This window comes from Schistosoma haematobium, chromosome ZW, assembly GCF_000699445.3.
Source record: "Schistosoma haematobium chromosome ZW, whole genome shotgun sequence".
NCBI lineage: Eukaryota > Metazoa > Platyhelminthes > Trematoda > Strigeidida > Schistosomatidae > Schistosoma > Schistosoma haematobium.
The window spans coordinates 37,316,284-37,337,349 of record NC_067195.1 but is presented as its reverse complement, the minus strand read 5'-3'; the positions used below and the strand labels follow the sequence as shown (position 1 = coordinate 37,337,349).

General features: G+C 35.3%; 1 protein-coding gene across 1 annotated transcript in view; it reads left to right on the top strand.

The window, feature by feature from the left end:
• ATG5 (autophagy protein 5) overlaps nt 1–11,798 on the top strand; it is a gene marked incomplete at its 5' end in the record, with an annotated part of 33,661 nt that extends 21,863 nt beyond the window's left edge. Inside the window, 4 exons of the mRNA XM_051218736.1 lie at nt 1,898–1,976; nt 7,463–7,694; nt 9,878–10,156; nt 11,123–11,798. Of these exons, the coding sequence (XP_051071310.1) occupies nt 1,898–1,976; nt 7,463–7,694; nt 9,878–10,156; nt 11,123–11,151 (619 nt within the window). The 3' untranslated portion in view covers nt 11,152–11,798. The remainder of the gene's footprint in view (nt 1–1,897; nt 1,977–7,462; nt 7,695–9,877; nt 10,157–11,122) is intronic.
• Nucleotides 11,799–21,066: the final 9,268 nt, after the last annotated feature.

Here is a 21,066-nt window from a genome sequence, read left to right as displayed (position 1 = left end):
TTTTAACTGAGGCATCAAAACTCCAATTGATTGATGCACGATCCATGACTGTCTTTGACCAAACCAACTACTTTTATTTCAAGACGTATAGTTTCTTGTAACACTTGACGATCTAAAAAAGTATGACTTCAATGTAGTTTGTCTTTAGGAATCAATTTCCTACAGACGCAATTCCAAATTAATCCCCAGACTGTCGAACATTGAGTCTTAGTTTGATCAAAGTTAGAACATGTAAGCTATTTGGCTTAATAAACTTTATCTGTCTCTAAAACGTAAATGAATACTGTTAGCATACAAAAAACAATTATTACAGTCTATTAAACAGGGGAAAGGAGTGATATAAATAACACACCGAACGGTAATTAGAGGATAAGAAAAAATGAGTCAACGAAACTTAATATCTTCAGTTTGGGGTTGTGGGGATTGTCAAATTTCCTTGAAATCATGAACTGATCAGTGTTAGACCACCATTAAAAACCTGGAAGCACTGGACAGCCGTTTGTCCTAGTATGGGACTCTCGGAGTTCTAGTGAGAATCCGTGAGCAGTGGAGTTCAACCGTGTCGGGTGTGAGGCAGTTACCGACCAAATACAATGAAAGATGGTCGCGTAACATCGTGCATTGGTTAAAGTTAGACATTGACATCTTTGGATGCCAACTCACTGGTCTAGAAGTTAAGCGTTCGCTGAATAGGTCACCAGGCGTTTGATTTTTCCTCTCTGATAAAGTCCACAGATTCTAATATTAAGAATTCACTTTAACGTTTTAGTCACCACCGTCTCATAAATGCTACAAACTATGTGATATTGTTGATCTAAAAAGGTTCAAATCCCCAATCAACGGAGAGATCGGAATGAAGAGGTTAATTCCATGTTAGTTTTATAATAAAAACCCAAATAAATTACAGAATGAGCCTCAGGAAGTTAATCTGATGTATAAAAATTGGTCTCAGAAATCACTGACAATCTGCATATAATCTGCATGGATATCGAAAACCAATGTCTTGTAGTGTCCATTATAATGAATAAGTATTAGTAAGTGATAGTAATGATAAGTATACCATAATATGATTAGAAGTTGGTTCCTGTTACGTATACACACCTCACTAATAGTTTCCTTGTTTTTTCCTTAATTCGTTTTTTAATTAAGTCTTTTCTGTCGAAGTTTGGTAGCATTTTTCTCTGTTCTGATAACCATGATAAATTATTTCGTATGGTTCACCTGTACAACTCTACGTGTTTGTAGCTGTATGACTGCAAAATATTTCCCGAATTGCTTCGTTTGCTCTGTGATGTTCCGGACATCATATAACGTTGTAAAGATTTAAGTATTTCACATTGTTTAGCTTTCCTATTAAACTTGAATGTGTATATTTTGTATGAAGTAATTACCTGCGGGTGGATTTCTGTATTAAATTCCCGTGCTGTCGCACACTGAGTCTTAGCAGAGTTATAGTCATCAAAACAGGTAACTATTTATCTAACAATTAGAATTTGTTTCTAAAGTATGTATTAATACAATTAGTACAATAACGCAAAATTGTAGTCAATTGCATTAGAACGATAGACACACGCATACGAAATTGTAGCGGAGTCACTGCAACATGAATCGGTAACGATAATTAGTCATGTTTATATAGCTAGTGCAATCTCATGATTGGTAGTTATCAAAAAATGGTCTGAGTAATAACCATTCTGTGATCAAATGAGTCTTGAGTGTTGGGTGTTTAATTTGAATACTATTAGTTGATGCACTCGTATTGATAGAAATGAACACACTTAACAAGTCAGTTGTGAAGTTAGGTATATCGACCATAAAACCATACGTAGTACTTTCTTTATGCATCTTCAGATCAATTTAAATGATTTTCTCTTTCTACACTTTTTGTACCTTACAGGCACTATCCGATCGGACTTGTATTTGATATGTGTGCAGATACAGTGGACATTCCATGGAAGATAACAGTTCATTTTAGTGTATGTGGTCGATATAAATCATGTGTATTTATACTTGCTACACACTTATAATCTGACAGTTATCTTTTACTACTCAGAATTATTGTTGGTTGGCAGATCACTAAAATTGATCACAACAATATCACTATCTTTGCGAATCTAAAATCGGCACGTAGTAAATAAATATAGATAATACTGATTGGCATTTCTATGGCATTGTAAAGTCTTTTAAAATGTTGTTTATCTGAGTTATTTGGTATTATATGGGTCTAAAAAACAATGTATTCTCAAATCAATCATTTTCAAATCAGCATAAACATAACCAGAATTCTCCACCTTTTAATAAGCAGTTCTTTAATTTATGTACTAAGCTGCGCTGCAATTCGCATTGTTTCCATTTAATATTTTAATTCCTATGTGGTACTTTTGCTCTCTCCTTAACTTTAGTATACTCACTTAATTGTAGATAAATTAGTTCATCGAAGTCAACTAGTTTTCAAAGATGAACATTTCAACTTTAAAAAAGTTATTGTGTAATCTCCACAAGTTTCCTATGCTAATAATAAGTTAAGGTTAAATGCTATTAGTGTTTGTGACAATATGAAGTTTGTAAAACATAAAATATTCGGTCATTAAGGTGCGAAGGGTAACTGTAAGTACACTGAATCGGAAACTAAAAAGTATGTTATGCGAATAATAATCAAGAATTCTCGGTAAAAAGAATTCTGTGTAACAAAATAACCATAGGAAATTAGAATATCTGTTTAATCAATAAGTAACGGAAATAAAAAAAAGCTTAAGGTCATGGAAACACAAATCTAACTGACTTCTGATATACATAACTCTGGTTTAATCGAATATTTGTCTTTGTGTGAATTAGATTCAGACGTTGGCTTGTGGGAATATTTAAGTGAATCTTGTAGGTTATATCAGATGAATGATCCAAGGTTAACTGTCAATAGTCTTTTAAATTTCGAAGATCTACACTGTTTTGATGGACAACGAAACAAAAAATAGATCTTGATAAATAATCTAATTACCCGTCTCACTCCAGAGAAGCACTGAAGTTGTCCAGTTGTAATAAATCATCTCATGCAGAAATAATACTTACTTACGCCTGTTACTCCTCGTGAAGGAGCATAGGCCGCTCACCAGCATTCTCCATCCAACCCTGTCCTGGGCAATCCTTTCTAGCTCCGTCCAGTTGTAATTCATCGTTTTCATATCTGCTTCTATTATCCGACGCAATGTGTTCTTTGGCCTTCCTCTTTTTCGCTTCCCTTCAGGATTCCAGGTTAGGGCTTGCCTCGTGATACAGTTTGACGATTTGCGTAATGTATGTCCTATCCATTTCCATCGTCTTTTCCTAATTTCTTCTTCAGCTGGAAGTTGGTTTGTTCTCTCCCACAGAAGGCTATTGCTGATGGTATCCGCCCAATGGATGTTGAGTATCTTGCGTAGACAGTTATTTATAAATACTTGTACTTTCTTGATTGTGGTTGTTGTAGTTCTCCAAGTTTCAGCTCCATACAGTAGAACTGCCTTGACGTTCGTATTGAAGATTCTCACTTTGATATTGGTTGAAAGTTGTTTTGAGTTCCATATCTTCTTCAATTGTAGGAATGCGACCCTTGCTTTGCCGATCCTCGCCTTTACGTCTGCATCGGATCCTCCTTGTTCATCGATGATGCTTCCCAGGTATGTGAAGGACTCCAAATCTTCAAGAGTTTCGCCATCAAGAGTGACTGGATTGGTGTTCTCCGTTTTAAATTTGAGGACCTTAGTTTTCCCTTTGTGTATGCTGAGGCCTACTGATGCAGAGTCTGCTGCTACACTGGCTGTCTTTGTCTGCATCTGTTCGTGTGTATGCGATAAGCGGGCTAGGTCATCTGCGAAGTCCAAATCGTCTAATTGATTCTGAGCTGTCCATTGTATTCCGTGTTTTCCTTCAGATGTTGAGGTCTTCATAATCCAGTCGACCACCAGAAGAAAGAGGAAGGGAGAGAGTAAACAGCCTTGTCTGACTCCGGTCCTTACTTGGAATGCATCTGTCAGCTGTCCTCCATGCACTACTTTGCACTGTAGTCCGTCGTATGAGTTCCGGATAATATTGACAATCTTCTCAGGAACTCCGTAGTGTCGAAGAAGTTTCCATAATGTCCTCCTATCTGCACTGTCGAATGCCTTTTCATAATCAATGAAGTTGATGTATAGTGACGAGTTCCACTCAACTGATTGTTCGACGATGATCCGTAGTGTTGCAATTTGGTCTGTGCACGACCGATCCTTTCGGAATCCAGCTTGTTGATCTCGAAGTTGGGCGTCTACTGCATCCTTCATCCGGTTCAGCAACAATCTGTTGAAGACTTTCCCTGGTATTGACAGTAGTGTAATGCCTCTGTAGTTTTCACATTTGCTCAGATCTCCTTTCTTTGGAATCTTGACGAGGTGTCTTTCTTTCCAGTCCATCGGCACTTGTTCCTCCTCCCAAATCTTTTTGAATAGAAGATAAAGCATGCTTGTGGTTGCTTCGATGTCTGATTTCAGTGCTTCAGCTGGTATGTTGTCGGGTCCTGCTGCTTTCCCGTTCTTGATTTGTCTGACGGCCATTCTAATTTCTTCCGTCGTTGGTGGATTGACATCTATAGGAAGATCTATGTGTGCTGCTTCAATGTCCGGTGGATTCATTGGAGCCGGCCTATTCAGGAGTCCCTCGAAGTATTCTACCCATCTGTTACGCTGTTGTTGAATTTCGGTGATTTTCCTGCCTTCTTTGTCTTTGACCGGCCTCTCTGGTTTACTGTATTTCCCTGATAGTTTCTTCGTTGTATCGTAAAGCTGTTTCATATTTCCTTCTCTAGCAGCTTTTTCTGCCGTCGTTGCTAGTTTTTCAACGTATATCTTCTTGTCGGCTCTAATGCTCCTCTTCACTTGTTTGTTTGCTTCTATGTATTCAGCTTGTGTTGGACTTTCTGTGTTCGTGTTCGGCTGTTGTTAATTGCTGCCTTCTTGTTCTTCCATTCTTTGATCTTGTCCAGTGTTTCTATAGAGATCCATTCCTTATGATTGTGTTTCTTTAGACCGAGAACCTCTTGACACGTTGAAGTTAATGCTTCCTTGATACCTTTCCAGTTGTCCTCCATAGTAGTTTCTTCTTCTTTCAGTAGATCTTGTAAGGCTTGGAACCTGTTGTTGAGAGCTATCTTGAATTCATTGAGTTTGTCAGTATCTCGAAGGAAGGCTGTATTGAACCTTTGTATTGCTGTTTGTCCACTTGTCCAGTTCTTTTTTAGCTTCAGTTTCAAATTGGCTACAACTAGGTGGTGATCTGAAGCTACGTCAGCACCTCTCCTGGTTCTCACATCTTCCATTGTCCTTCGGAATTTTTTGTTGATGCAAATATGATCTATTTGGTTCTCTGTAGTGTGGTCCGGTGAGATCCATGTAGCCTTGTGTATACGCTTGTGTGGAAATATTGTGCCTCCTATGACCAATTTGTTGAATGCACATAGATTTGCAAATCTTTCCCCATTTTCGTTTCTCTCTCACAGTCCGTGTCGTCCCATACTATCTTCATATCCAGTGTTGTCTATTCCGACTTTGGCATTTAGATCTCCCATCAGAATAGTTAGGTCGTTCCTTGGGCATTTCTCAATGATTGACTGTAGCCGCTCGTAGAACTGATCTTTAATGTCGTCGTTGCTATCATTGGTGGGTGCATAACATTAGATAATATTCATTGTGATCCCCTCCTTCTTTGTTTTGAATGATGCTTTGATGATTCTGGATCCGTGAGATTCCCATCCTACAAGTGCATTTCGTGCTACTTTGGACAGCATTAGAGCGACTCCCTGAGTGTGTGGAGCATTGTCCTCTTCGTGACCGGAGTATAGCAGCATCTCTCCCGTAGCTAGCCTTTTCTGTCCAGCTTGGGTCCAGTGGGTTTCGCTGATTCCCAGTACTGCTAAGTTGTATCTCCTCATTTCCATTGATATTTGACTGGTCTTCCCGGTTTCCCACATTGTTCGAACGTTCCATGTACCTATAAAAATTTTTGCTCTGGTTGTTAGAAGGGGCATCGGCCTCGTGGCTTCCGAAGGAACTCGGCTTTCACCATGAAGCGTCATAATTCTTCTAAATGAAGACCTTCTAACTCCCAGGGCAGAGTTAAAATGGTTTGAATTATTTTTTCTGGTAAGCGTTTTTTTAGCGAGTTAGTTTTCTACGGGATGGGGACGCTAACCCCATGCCCAACCCTCCTCCTTTACCTGGGCTTGGGACCGGCAGCAACCCTATAAGAGCTGCAGGTGGAGTTAGAAATAATAGAAACTATATAAAATTTCTTTCTTATTGGTTTTTCCAGATAGTTTTCATGTTTATCACTAGTTATATACACTTGAGGTTCATGAACAGCATTTTCTTTGGAGCTGTGCGAATTATTTTACCAAGTCCTATGTGATATTTTCTCCCCGGAAATTCACCTCATCTTGTAAACATTTTGGTGAACAATTTTTTATCATAGCATAAACAAGGAGAGTGAATAGGCTTTCACTTCACTATTAGGATCCACTCTTAAAGCGTATTTGTTGACTAGTGTAGATTTGTCATGCACTAATCTTGCTAGTGTCTAGTCATTCCTTTTAGTGTATTAAACATCATAAACAGAAATATGGAAGTCTAATATTTTTTTGCCTCTGCATCAGTGGGCCTCAACATACACAAAGGAAAAAGCAAGGTCCTCAAACACAACACGGAGAACACCAACTCAATCACACTTGATGGAGAAGTTCTGGAAGATGTGGAGACTTTCATGTACTTGGGAAGCATCATCGATGAACAGGAAGGATCGGATATGGACGTAAAGGCGAGGATTGACAAAGCAAGGGTCGCATTCCTACAATTGAAGAAGATATGGGACTCAAAGCAACTGTCAACCGGTGTCAAATTCAGAACCCCCAATACGAACGTCAAGACAGTTAGTTCTATTGTAAGGAGTCGAAATTCGGAGAACTACAACCGTCATCAAAAAGGTATAATCAATTATAAACAGTTGTCTACGCAAGATACTCAATATCCTTTGATCGGATACCATCAGCAACAACCTGTTGTGGGAGAGGACAAACCAGCTTCCAGCTGAGGAGGAAATTAGGGAAAGATGTCGGAGGTGGATAAGACATACATTACTTAAATCACCTAACTGCATCACGAAGCAAGAGCTAACTTGGAATCGTGAAGGGAAACGGAAAAAGGAAGTCCAAAGAACACTGGAATCGGAAGCAGACATGAAAAGAACGAATAGCAACTAGAAAGAACTGGAAAGGATTGCCCAAGACAGGGTTGAATGGAAAGTGCTGGTGGGTGGTCTATGCTCCTCGACGAGTGGTAACGGGCGTCAGTAAGTAAATAATATTTTTTTCATCGTAAATCGCACTTAATAAAATACTTCGGAGTTTTTATGATTTCAAATTTGTCAACTGTTCTTATTTTCTTACGGTATATTATTTTAGAATTATCCAACTGACTTGCTTTTATCCCCACCGGTAAGTCGACTAGCTGTTGAAGCACATTTCCTGTCGATGATTAAAGAAGCCGATGCTTTAAAGCATCGTAGCTACGTTATCAATCAAATGCAAGCTAGAGATCATCGGCAATTATGGAATGGCTTACTACACTTTCGATATGACCAATTTTGGTCGATCAATAGCAAATTAATGGAGCCTCTTCCACAAAATACCAAGGGTAAGTGTTCTTATATCTCGCTACAGATGTTTAATATTAAGTCAGCTAAATAAGAAACAGATTTCTTCGCTTTCACACTTTACGCGTCGTGGTACTCTAGATAAAACTTCCCGCAAACATAACACTAATATCCTTGTTTTTGATAGTGCTATGAAATAGCACTTCTGTTTATATACATCGAATTGCTTTACATTAAATGATAACATTATCTAATATTCACTTGATTTTAAGCTGCATGTTCTAGTATCTGAAATTATTTACATATCTTGACAGAATACATTTTACTATTGAGACTTTGGTTTTGTTACTAATCTCCCTTTATTTGTATAATCTCGGTGGAGTGATGTCTTAGTGTTTAGGGCGTTCAACTTTTAAGCCACCAAATCACAGGTTCGAACCTCATTTCAGCTACTCCGATTCGGGCAACCGGACAGTATTATTAACCCTCGCACTTGGAGTGTGTGGCCCATACCAAAGTTTCTAATGAATAAACCAAATTACCTTTTTTTCATTTATGTTGTTCTTTTTGTAAATATCTCAACATTTCTGTGTTTTCATGAAGTTTATTCATACAAATCGGTGTATTTTTTTCTGAGGTTATAAGCTTTTACTTACCTGCTTTATCTTGTCATACAACAAGCAGCTTTTACAAACAAGGAAATGTAGGTTCAGTAGATATCGAAATTATTTATCTGTTTACGCGATTAGGAGTGAACTTGTCTGTAGTCAAAGAAAACAAAATGTAAAGATACTCAAGGTTATGAAATTGTTACCCATTTAAATGACTGTTACCGGAATCCACTTCTGTAAATTCAATGGGAATACTGTACATAACGTATATATTTACCCGCTACCATAATTCTTCATTTCTGACCACTTTCATGGGTGTCTTTTGCCTTTCTGTTGACTGTTACAGCTGATATTAAAGAGTGTATGGTCCAGATTGTACACTGCCCAAAAATGATCTAACGGAAGAGAACCAGTATCATCTTACGCATAATGTGTTAGCATTGGTTCATCGAAATTTCGTATATTACTGATTATTAGTGTTACCTCATAATTTCCCATTTATTAAAAAGAAGGTATCTAATTAATGTGAAAGAATTTTTCGTTTTGGCGAATCCATTGAATCACTATGAAAACGTCATCTGTGTCATTGCTTACAAATCATGTCTCTTTTTATTTTCTCTTAAATTAGTTCAATAAGCCGTTGTGGATCATTGATAATAAAAAAGAATCGACCTCATGAAACGAATATTTTTACTACACTGTATAAATGTGAACCAAAAATTATTTTTAGTCTCAACAAGAATTTTACAGATGAGTGAAAACTCGGAGGTTTTTGTACTTTTCCATTTCATCATGACACATTCTACATCATGGCATAGACACATGCATAACAGCGAATGTGGCTATTTGCAAATGTACTCTGTACTTGGTCTCAAACATTTTATTCGACTCAGTGGGCTAATCGTAGAAAAATTTAACTACCTTCTGATTAAAATGACTGTTTTCACTCCCAATTGAATATTTTCTCTGCTCCCAAATCATATCATTTATTATACGTTGTTTCTCGTGATATTCATTTTTAATTTGAAGTATGTCCTATATTTATTACCGCGTTTTTCTTCAATAGTCTTTTCGAAAACTTAAAAGTTGAGGTGATTTGTGCTATTGTTTATGCCATGTTTTTGAATCTTATCATATCTCTTATTTGTTCCTAATCGTCATCAATAATTTAATTCTTACAATATAAACTTAGTGCCCGATTTCCTACATATGGCACAGAATAGGAAACTGCTGAGACCGTTTCAGTTCCTAAATGTTAAATTTTATAAACTTCCATGTATTGGACACCAGCTTCGCTTTATTGTAGTACATTATATTGACTAAATCGAACAACAGTAATAAATATATTTGGAAATTTTTTATTGTATTCGAGTAAGTAGATTTTTTAAACAGACATTACTACGATAAATCTGATCATAACAACATTACATGCTGTGCGTCAAGAAAAATCATGTTTAGCAGTGTATAAAAAAGTCCTACATTTATTCACTCACGCTTAATTTAATCTTAGCACCTTACTTGTCTTAAAATACATATACGTATTGAAGAGTAATATGAATTTCTTCTACACTATTTACTATTGTGAGATGTTCTTATTCACCTATCATCTTTAGATCTTCCTTTAGAGGAAATGTCTGCCCCTGGAATTCCAGAAAATAAACCATTGTCTTCAAGTCTCAATAACATGTCATCTTCAAAGTGTAGAACTTTTCGTTACATTCCATGTCGTCTTTATTGTGTTTCTGAGAATTCAAGTTCCACACCATCTGGTTTCATTCAAAAACTTATTCGTCCTTTAAATGATGACGGTTCGCTTACTTCACTTCAAGATGCTATCGAAATTCTTTTGCATACAAATAAAAATCCACTTGTACAAAATACCAAACCAAAAGGTAATCTTTATAAGTATTCATATATTATTTCACTTTTTAAATAATTGTAGAGGCTAATTTCCTCTATATCTGACTCCGATAAATAGTATCCTGTTGAGTATTTAACACGGGCTAAATCTCCTAGTATAATTATGGATTTACTCTAGATTATTCAAAAGCCTGAACACCAGTTGTAGAGATAGTTTATTGTAAAATATTAGTAAAATCCACAAGCGTGCAGAAGGCAAGCACACTGGGAAACGAGTGAGACAGTGTGTCTGTAGGAGTGGATAAATTATTGATTGTCTGTGTGTTACAACCAATGGGAGAATATATTTAAATACTTATGTGCAGACACGCGCTCAATCAGACTCACACATAATTTTACATAGTGGAATAAATGTCTAAATTACAGTGAGCAGACAAGTAATACAATAATATTAATGGTTGAAATTGAGTCAGTTGTAGCTATACCACCATGGAAAACCTGGAAGCAGTGGACGGCCGTTTCGTCCTAATGTAGGACTCCTCAACAGTGCTCATCCACGATCCCGTCTCACGACATTCGGACCCAGGACCTGTCACTCTCGTGCCTATTAATGTCAAATCGATCTACTGAGAATAAGTAATTTTATGATAAAATCACATTAATAACTAAGATTGTAAATATGTCATTGGTTAACTACTTACTTTATGCCATCGAAATCGAGTAATTAGTTTATTAATGCTACTTAAAATTCAAACTTTATTTTACTTTCAAGCACTTAGCAAATGATATTCATGCTCTACTAACTACTATGCCTGTAAACCAAGCAATGTAGTCTTACCTTTCTGTGACAATGTTCGAACTTGTAATAACGTATATGTTAATTGACCATTTAGCCTAATGTATATCCTGACTTTTGTTACGCGTTTGGTTACCTTTTTCATTAAAACAAAATTGCTAAGCATTATGGAGAATAAAAGATTGTATTTTATTTTGTACAGATCGAGGTCAAAACGTCTCTATTGAATAGAAAATGTGATTATACTCTCGAAATTATGTTCTTCGAATGTTATTAAGGATGAGTTACGAAAATGTCGATAATTCGAGTAAAGCATGTACTTCATTAATTACATCCTTTTCTTATTTAAATGATTAAAAAATACACAGGAAATGAAAGCGTACTTTAAAAATATACGTTACTTTTCCTTCAAAGCACTTTCGTGCTTTATGATCCCATTTATCCAACGTGATTCAAATAAGCTTCGTCTATACAACTGATTGATGTACCTACATTTGTAAATCATGTTTGTCTTGTCCAATATGGTCTGATTCTTTTGATTTGTAATTTTGAAGTAACTATGTTGTACCATTTTTGTCCTTCAGGGTATCTGTTTTTCATCCATGGTATCACATTACCCCACGAAACACCGATGCAATGGATCAGCGAACACTTATCCTATCCTGACAATTTTGTGCATGTTGTTGCACGTCCTCAAAGCCATTCTCATCGAATTAAAATTCATAATCCTTCATACATGTAAATTTTTCCTAACATTACGGTATATTGTCTTTCAAGTTCTTTGAATTTAAATTTTCCAGTCCCAACAATATATGTTACAGGGTCGATAACTTTGGTATCTTTATACGATTATGATGATAATAAATTCTTACCTAATCTGCTTTCTTATCTCTTGTAGTTTTATTGAGATTAAACCCGGAATGTGTCAAACATTAAATTAATATATTAGTACAAAAAATATGTATTTATAAGTATTGTACATTCCCAAGCAAAATGATTCGGCATTGTAAATTACAGGACTGTAATTACAAATCTTATTGGAAGAGGCCTAGAAAAAAATACTTTTAAAGAAAGTGATAGTAGTTCGTTGATCTGCATTATTAAATATAAATTGCTGCGATATTCTAGTAACTATTTTCTGTTTTATCGTAGTTTGATATCATTGGTAAGTCACACATTATGAATCATAAGGTGGTGATGTTAGCGTCACCATATATTTTCCATTTACATATTTTCACTGGATATCGTGTTAGTCCGAGTTATAATGCATCCGAATCCATGGTGTATATTATGTAGAAAACAATTGTATATAACGTATGAACTTACATTAACTTTAACGTAATATTGTATCGCACACTCACTACTGGATTTCATGCATCTTATTACCTAAATTTTATAATATCTCAATAACCGTTATTCAATTTGTACATCTTACTATTGTGTCAGAAGTGCATACGATGTCGTAAGAGAAATTTGGAAATAATTTTTTCGGCACACCCAAAGTATTATAAAATTTTATAAGGATCGTGTGGAGGATATGATCCTAAATATCACCTGTCTTATTTAGGCGTGTATTGCGTTTACTAATAATCTTTGACATTATCATGTGGTTTATAGTAAACAAATATTCAACAAGTTTGCCTGTTACCATTGATTACGTGTTGTGAAGATCCCAACTATAAAATGATTTTGAGTAGGCTTAGCTACACTACTAAAATAAAACGTAGAAACTCACATGATGTTCCATTGATTTGTCTTGCCAAGTTAGTCAGTAGTTCAGGATAAGAGTTAGGAAGGACAGATAATAACAAGCTTTAGCAGAAGACAAGGTGTAATTGGACGATGAATGCCGTTGAACATATTGGATGTGAAATAAAGACGCGAAGACGATTTTCGATACCTGTGACATAGATATTAGCAAATCATTAGGAAAATTTAGGCAATAATGAGTCGTCAATGTGTGATTGATATGCGCAATACATTTTAGAAACTTATTTTCCCTAACCAAAATGGTTTTTGTAGAGAAAGAGTTACATTGTATGGTGAGGATGTTACTTCAAGCAGATAAACATCCGTTATAGAGACTTATAATTTTGATATCCTTTGCTAGCCACTTTAAGCATGAGAGAATTTCAACCATGTAGTGGCACAACCATTTATTAAGCATAACCTCATTATCGAATGTAAGACCCCATTCTTTTAGAATCACCTTCACCAGTATGTTAGCCCACTATCTAACAAATGTTGACTTCTGAATTACCTTTTTTCAATGAATTTAGTTCATTCATGGTTATTTTCCTGTTATTTGCTAGGTACAGTTTGTTATGTTCAAACATGGTTCGACAGGTCTCATAAAAACTCACATGGCTTAATGTGTTAACTGTTCCTTATGGTATTTTGTGCTACCATATAACTTGTAGGAATGGTAATCAAAACTGTTTTTTTTTAATTTGGACTCAAATAATAGCCGTGACATGATGCTAACAGTTGGATAGTAAGAAAATAATTAGGCTCAGTTGTAACAAGATAAATACGAGTATAACAAAAGTTAAATAACTTCATGATCGCTTTTCTCAGATTCTTAAAACTACAAACTATATAACTTTTTGTTAATGTTACCAGTAAAGAGCAACATTTTAGTGGTCGTTTAAAACCACAACCGAATAGACCAAACTTTATAAGATATATATATTTGTGTAGGTATAATTACCAAGGTTTGACCTGATAATTTCGAATAAGTTGAGCATATAGTGGATCTTTATCAATAAATAATATATTTGTAATATCCCAATGAGTAGAAAAATGAGATTTTCTGACGTTTTGTGACTTAGTGTAAGCCACTTCAGAAAATAAATAACCAAATCAAAATTAATCCAAGTTTAAGTAGTACAACAGAACAACAAGAATATTATGTGATCAATAAAAAAAACAGGTCTAAATAAATCAATGTCATGTCATGTCATTTCGGTCAAGGTGATTCATAAGCGACATATATGTAAATTCACTTGGGATTGTTTTGCTTGTATCTTCCCTTTGAGGTTTAAGACTGCAATTGATCAGTCTGTTATTGGCATATGTGCATACTGTATGTATGCCTCGATATTGCCTTAACTCACAAGCTCTTATAAGCAAAGATGGATAGTGGCTAGCAGTGGAATCCAGGAAGCGCGTTTCGTCCTATTTGAGACTCGTCAGCTGGATGCACCTGCATCTCACTTGATGTTCACTCTGGGACTCGGACCCAGTACCATTCGCTTCAAACGTCATCGCGTTATTCACTGAGCTACTGAGTCCTGATAGCCATTTGCTTGTGCAATGGGTTGAATTTAAATTCACTTGGTAGAATATCATTAAACGACCGGCCATTTTTGTAATTTTTTCACCCCTTTAGAAAAATTTTTTCATCCCATTTTCCAATATTTCTCATTCCGTTTCGTCCAATTAAATGGCTAGTTTTAAATGCGTTATAATTGGGTTGACATTTTGTCCACGGCAATTAAGATTCCCTACCACCCATTTCTAAAAAAATGTATGGTGTCAAAGAAAAATTTAGCGATCGGTGATTGGTGTACTTGTTTTGCAAGTGTGTGCTCAAGTGATAATGAAGAAACATTTTGTTACCTTTAATAATTTTGTAATTGGTCGTAAACTGTTCATCTTTGTAATCTGATTAGTTGAAATCGAAATCGCATCTGGAGCTGTGATTGGATGTCAGAATTTTCATTTTTTACATTTGAAATTTAACGATAATGAATAAATCTTTTTGTGTAATGTAAGTCTTGTAAGAAATTTAGACATTTTAAGAAAAAAAAACACCAACTTAAGTGCAATCCTACTGTTAGTGAATGTGTATTGGGATAAATTTTTGATTTCCGATCAAGTGATTTAATGTCACGATTACTTATATATATCACATTAAAAGAAAGTTGAGTGATAAAGGAAATGAAAATCGATTTGAATATTTGATAATAGTGATTACGGAATGAGGTCGGTTGTCTAATGCTGAATACCCAATTAGTAAACAAATTATTACCGAAGTGTGTGCATAAGTTTTTTTTAGTAACACATGGTCTGTTAATCGGAGTAACAAATCAACATATCAATAATTCATCATGATAAATTACTGGTTGCAATATTTATAATTCAGGTAAAGCAACTGTAGACCATCATTTAATGAACTGACTTTGACAGTATATGAAAGTAGTAATAAATTTTCCGAAATAGACACTTAATATTTAGTAAACGATTACTTTGTAAATGGTCATTCATAATGAGAATTAGACAACGTTAGATTTAAATGTGGTTAATTTTAAAAGTCCATTGAAACGGTTTATTGTTTTCACTTGTAAATTATTTGTAGTTCTGCATTTTAAAATTAATTTTTTGGTCGTAATAAAAACTAGTGTGTTTAATCAGTCATGTGTGAATATTGTTAACCGCCGTAATATGAAACCTGAATTATCTAGACATTATGAATGTAACCATTTTTGACAAGCATTTGAAATATCAGTTTCATGAAGTGTAAATGAACAAGCCTACGTCGTCTGACTGACTCAACAAATATCTATCGACTTTAAACTTATAAATATGAGTAAGGTCAACTGTATCAATGAACATTTACAATTCTATTATTATTTATTTTCCTTATTATTATTATTATTATTATTATTATTATTATTATTATTATTATTATTATGTCAATTGACAAGATTCAATTCTTGTACTATGTATTTCATTGACACAAAATTTTTTGCATTTTCAATTTTCCTATAATGCTTAGTCACTTATTGTGACTGAACACTGTACTGCAAATAATCCAGACCTTTATTGAATGACCTTTGTAATTTGCAAATGTTACAATTTGTAACTATATATATATATGTCGTAACAGATGTAAACGTTCACCATTGTTAATACATTACATTGTCAAATTCATTAATGCCATGACATATTTTTGGCCTTTATAAAATATGGAAATTATGGACTTATAACTGTATAGTGTGATTGTACCAGTAATTAATAGTTATATGGGTGTGCAAATGAATACGTTGATATAATCAGTGGTTATGAATAACAATGAAGGCTTAGTTGACGATCGGACTTAATTCATACGTACGCTTAGTTCTGGTTTCAGGTACTATTAATATAAAACTGGAATATGAAATTCTTGCATTTTGTATTCATGAAACGGATAATATTCTCATTTCTTTTAACACTTACTATATGACCTTTTAATCGGATTACTAATTTCAATGATGACGGCTTCAACTTGTTTTATAATGTCAGTATCTTATTCATAAGGAAGATATTTTTCTCAATGTTGTTTACTTCTCTATGAGCTTTAATCACATTCATCTTTGTAACTATCTTATTATATTCATTAATAAATTTATTCACCTAACGACAAAATAACGATTTTCACTATTTTAAAATATTCCTATTAAAATGTACTAGTAATAGATAGTTTACAAATATGTTACTAAGACATGAACGGTAATCACATTATTTTACATCTAAAATTATTAGGTAAGTGTTCATAAAATGACAAAATCTTGTCTGCTTTCTTAACCTTTATATGTATTATACATTAGAAACAAGTTTACGAATACATGAGCGATAATCGCTTATCCATTATTAATATCTAAGGTATATCTAAATGCATTCGACATTAAAAAGTGCTTAATCACTTGACCTTTGCCAAAGACAAAAACAATATTGGGAAAAATGCCTTTAAATCAATTTGTGGGTGGCCCTGAAAAGGGCCTTTAATCGTTCTCGCGGTGGGACGTCCAAACTATTAGTTGGTTATGGCGCCACACATCGGACAGTGTACTGCTCGTACGTTCGGTGATGGGTCATAAGCACAGAATCTATGAAACATAGCTTCACAAGGACAGAAAACCCAACCCACTTCATCACCGTGAAGTTCTTGATAAAACTGGCTATAAAGTGAACTGCATTGTTCCTCAGACAGTCGCCTGATTAACGCAATCACTGTATTCTTCATGCTCGGCTGGCTCAATTGCATTGGGAAATAATTCTCAACTGTAATACGAGTCAGATAAGTATCAGAGTGTAACCACCTATCACAAATTGACTGTAAGTTCACATCAGTCATACTGTGTGTACAGTAAGCCAATATGTGCCGACATGGCAAACCGTTTTCAATGGAAAATGTACAGGAGCAGCGCATGGAATCACGGTGTACATTGTAAGTCCCTGTTGCGTCCACAGCCGTGAATAAGTCAGCAGACATTACAAACTCCGTCAAAGGAGTGCGCAAGTGCCGCTTCAGTACCTGACATGCAGCTGGTGTCAGTCGTTCCTGAAGTCCACGCATTGCTGGCTCTTGGCCGATGTTGGCTTTTACCCGACAATCTGATGTATATTTCTGTAATCTTGCTTCCATCCAATATCCAACGCGAAGTAGCACACTAAATATAGATCTCAGCACAGGTGTTTTTCGACTCAGTTGATGCATCTTCAAAATTCGGTGACTTGTCTTAACAAAATTCGTATTATTGAGTTGAAGTAGCGTTGCTGATGGTCGAAAAGCTGTAGACCATTTGTGTTTTCTCGCTAATAAGTGGTCTCTGACATATCGGGCAAACGTTCCGTCCGATATTTCGATCAAGGATAATACATTGTTAAAACTACAAAATAATGTTATGTTGCTTTTGATTTACCTTTCAACCGTTTGAGTAAACATCAGGCGAAAAAATAGTTGTATCACTTCTGATCGTACCCTCTACAATTAAGGTTACTGGGTTAATGTTAATGAACGAAACACTTACCCTCTTTATAACATTGCGAACAAGGTGGACGCGACACAAGATATGGTGAGCATTGGGATACACCTGCATGATGGCAGCAGCTATTGCAGGTGAATCATCTGTCACAATGCCTACCACCTGTCGACTGTTGGTTAACCGTTGGAAGAACGACAGGAATCGAGAAATCAAAGTCGATGTTTCGCGACTTATAAATGCAATACAAACGGGTATCGCCTTCAAATTCATATCCAGGGCTACGACCTGATATAAATAGATATTCTCGTTATTCGTCTTGTATGTTCCGTCCAAACCAATAACATCACCGAAACGGTCTGCAAAAATCTTTTGATCACCAGTGCTGAAGAAAAAGTACGATAGACAGTTCTCATCGTCTAATTCGTATTCGCATCGCCCACCCAAAGATGTTATATGCGCTTTCAATTTCCCGTAATCACCTATCGTTTACATTATAAATTGGCAAATGGCTTACCAGGAATGTTCGCCTGTGAGAACACTTTGTACCGCATATTATAGATATCTTGGTCAGTCAGTAGTTTCCCATAAGAATGGTAAGCATAATTCTTAATGTGGAATAAAGCAGTACCAGATATTAGCAGCGGTCTCACATTTTCAAACTGGGCCTCTGTTAACCTGCGCACCCATGAATTTCCTTGGTACCTTAGGGAATTGCACTCGTGATTGTGATGCACATTCCCACGTACAACAGTCCAGTCCACAAATTTAATGTACGAGTTTTCATTTCTGCACAAATGCGAATCTCGAACTACATAATGACAGTAAGTTGATCTTTCATAATTTGTGATAGCGGACTTCAACGCTTCAATCGATGGGAACGCAACGAGAAACAACGTTGTCAAAGACTTCCTCTATTTCTGTTACGTGAGAAACAACAGCGCTTGTACTAGGCACGTTACTGTCCTCCATAATGATGATTAAAATGTACTTCGTCGACAAGTACTGATGTTTTATAGCAATCCGACAAAACATAACTAACAAATTAAAAACGAACTTCAAAACTAGCCATTTCATTGGACGAAACGGGATGAAAAATATTGCAATTTTGAGTTGAAAAAACATTTTTAAAAAGGGTGGGTGGGGTTTTTTTTAAAAAAATTGCCGTGGGGCAAATGAATTTCTTATAATTGATTAGTTATGTCTTAAAATTGTTATAAAATGTCAGTACTTGTCGACAGAGTACATTTTATTCAAATTATGGAGGAGAGTAACGTACCATGTACAAGCTCTGTCGTTTCTCACGTCACAGAAACGGAGAACGTATTCTTGAATACATTGTATCTCATAGCGTTCCAATCAATTGAAGCGTTAAAGTGCGCGATCAGAACTTATGAAAGATCTACGTACTGTCATTATGTGGTGAGAGATTCGGATTTCCACAGAGATCGGAAATCGTATGTTAACTTTGTATGTTGGAAAAATGGCCGTAGAACACCTAGAGGTTTCTCACAGCCGATTAGACGAAGGAGGTAATTTGATTAATGTTATTATATTTTTTTGACGCAGGATTTCCATGAACACTCAATGTTCGGCCTTCATCTTTTGTAAGTTTATTGAAGGTTACTGAACTTTTGTTCGTGGGAATGTGCATCACAATCACGAGTGCAATCCCCTGAGGTACGACAGTAATTCTTGGGTGCGCAGGTTAACGGGGGTTGAGTTTGGAACAGTGCGACCACTCCTGATATCTGGGACAGCAGCATTCGATATTAAGCACTTTGCTAACCAAACTTATGGAAAGCGTCTGAATGCTCAAGATATTTTTAATATGCGCTACAAAGTGTTCTCACAGGTCAACCTTCCTGATAAGCAATGTGCCTCGAAGTTACGCCTTTCTTCAGGAAAATCTTCACTGTTAAGAGACTGAGTAAAGGCTCTTTTTAGGGCCACCTACAATTTGATTTACATTATTTTGTTTCAAAGGTCAAGTGGTGAATATCAAAATTCATTTGAGACTAATAATCATAATGCGATTATCGCTCATGTATTCGTAAACTTTTTTATAAGGTTTATGAAATATAAAGTAAACGATTTCTTATAAAAGAATATCTCATCTAATGAACAGTAATGTAATAATTTTAGATTCTAAGTAATGTAATTACCGTTCATGTATTAGTAACACATTTATAATCTTTCTAACAATAGTACATGCAAAATTTAATAGGAATATTTCAATATAGTGAAAATTGTCATTTTGTCGTTTGGTAAATGAATATAGGGTTTTATTTATTATCAGTTCAGGGGTTGTGGAGATTGTTAAGTTCTTGATTGAGATCATGAACCCAGGGCTTTCAGTCTCGTGCGCGAATGCTTAACCTACTGGACCATTGAGCCGGCATCCAATGGTGTTAATGTCTAACCTCAACCAATGCACGAAATTGCGCGACCACCTTCCATTGTACTGAGGTAGACACCTGCTTCTACCCGACACGGATTAGCTCCACTGGCCACAGCTTCTCATCAGAAGTGAACATAATAAGATGATTAAAATGATTGATGATTAAAGGTCATAGCGGTGTTAAAAGAAATAAGAATATTATCTTATTTATGAATGAAATAATGAGAATATAAAACAAGCTGAAACCAGAGCTATGAGTAAAAATGAAGTATGTCTTTTGGTTATTGTTACCTTGGCCTTCATTATTATTCATAAATAATCATCATATCACTTTATTTATTTTTACACCTCTATTACCTTTAATTACTGTAACAAAAACATTTTAATCACCAGTTTATTTATTACACTGGAATTAAACGTCAGTATACCTAAATGTTAATTCACCTTATTCATATTTATCTGTATAATTGAGATATAAATTTAGTGCGTCAGACGACGTAGGCTTGTTCATCTACACCTAATGCAACCAATATTTCAAATGCTTGTCAAAAATGGTTATTTTCGTAATATTTAGATATTTCGGGTTTCATATTATAAAGATTAATATTCACACATGACGAAAAATGTACATACAGTTTTTTATTGTTCGTCTATTATGCTTAACAAAGGGAACCGATGATTTTCAAAAATCATTCCATACCTTATGAATAAGTAACGTTTGCAATGTCATTTACTAATTCATGTATTAATTTGGCTAGACCGAACACTTCGAAAATATTTGCTATTGACATAACGCGAAAAAACTTAACGCACACTTCCCAAACCCAATAACCGATTTACATGACTGCTTACGCACACAAGTATTTATTGTCATAATTATAAACTGCTCAACTACAAAGAAGGTACAGGTAAAAAGAGTTAACGCTTTTAATGGACTAGCAAAATATAAGGCTATTACAATATAACGTTTTATTAACGAAACCGTTTATAAAGCGAAAG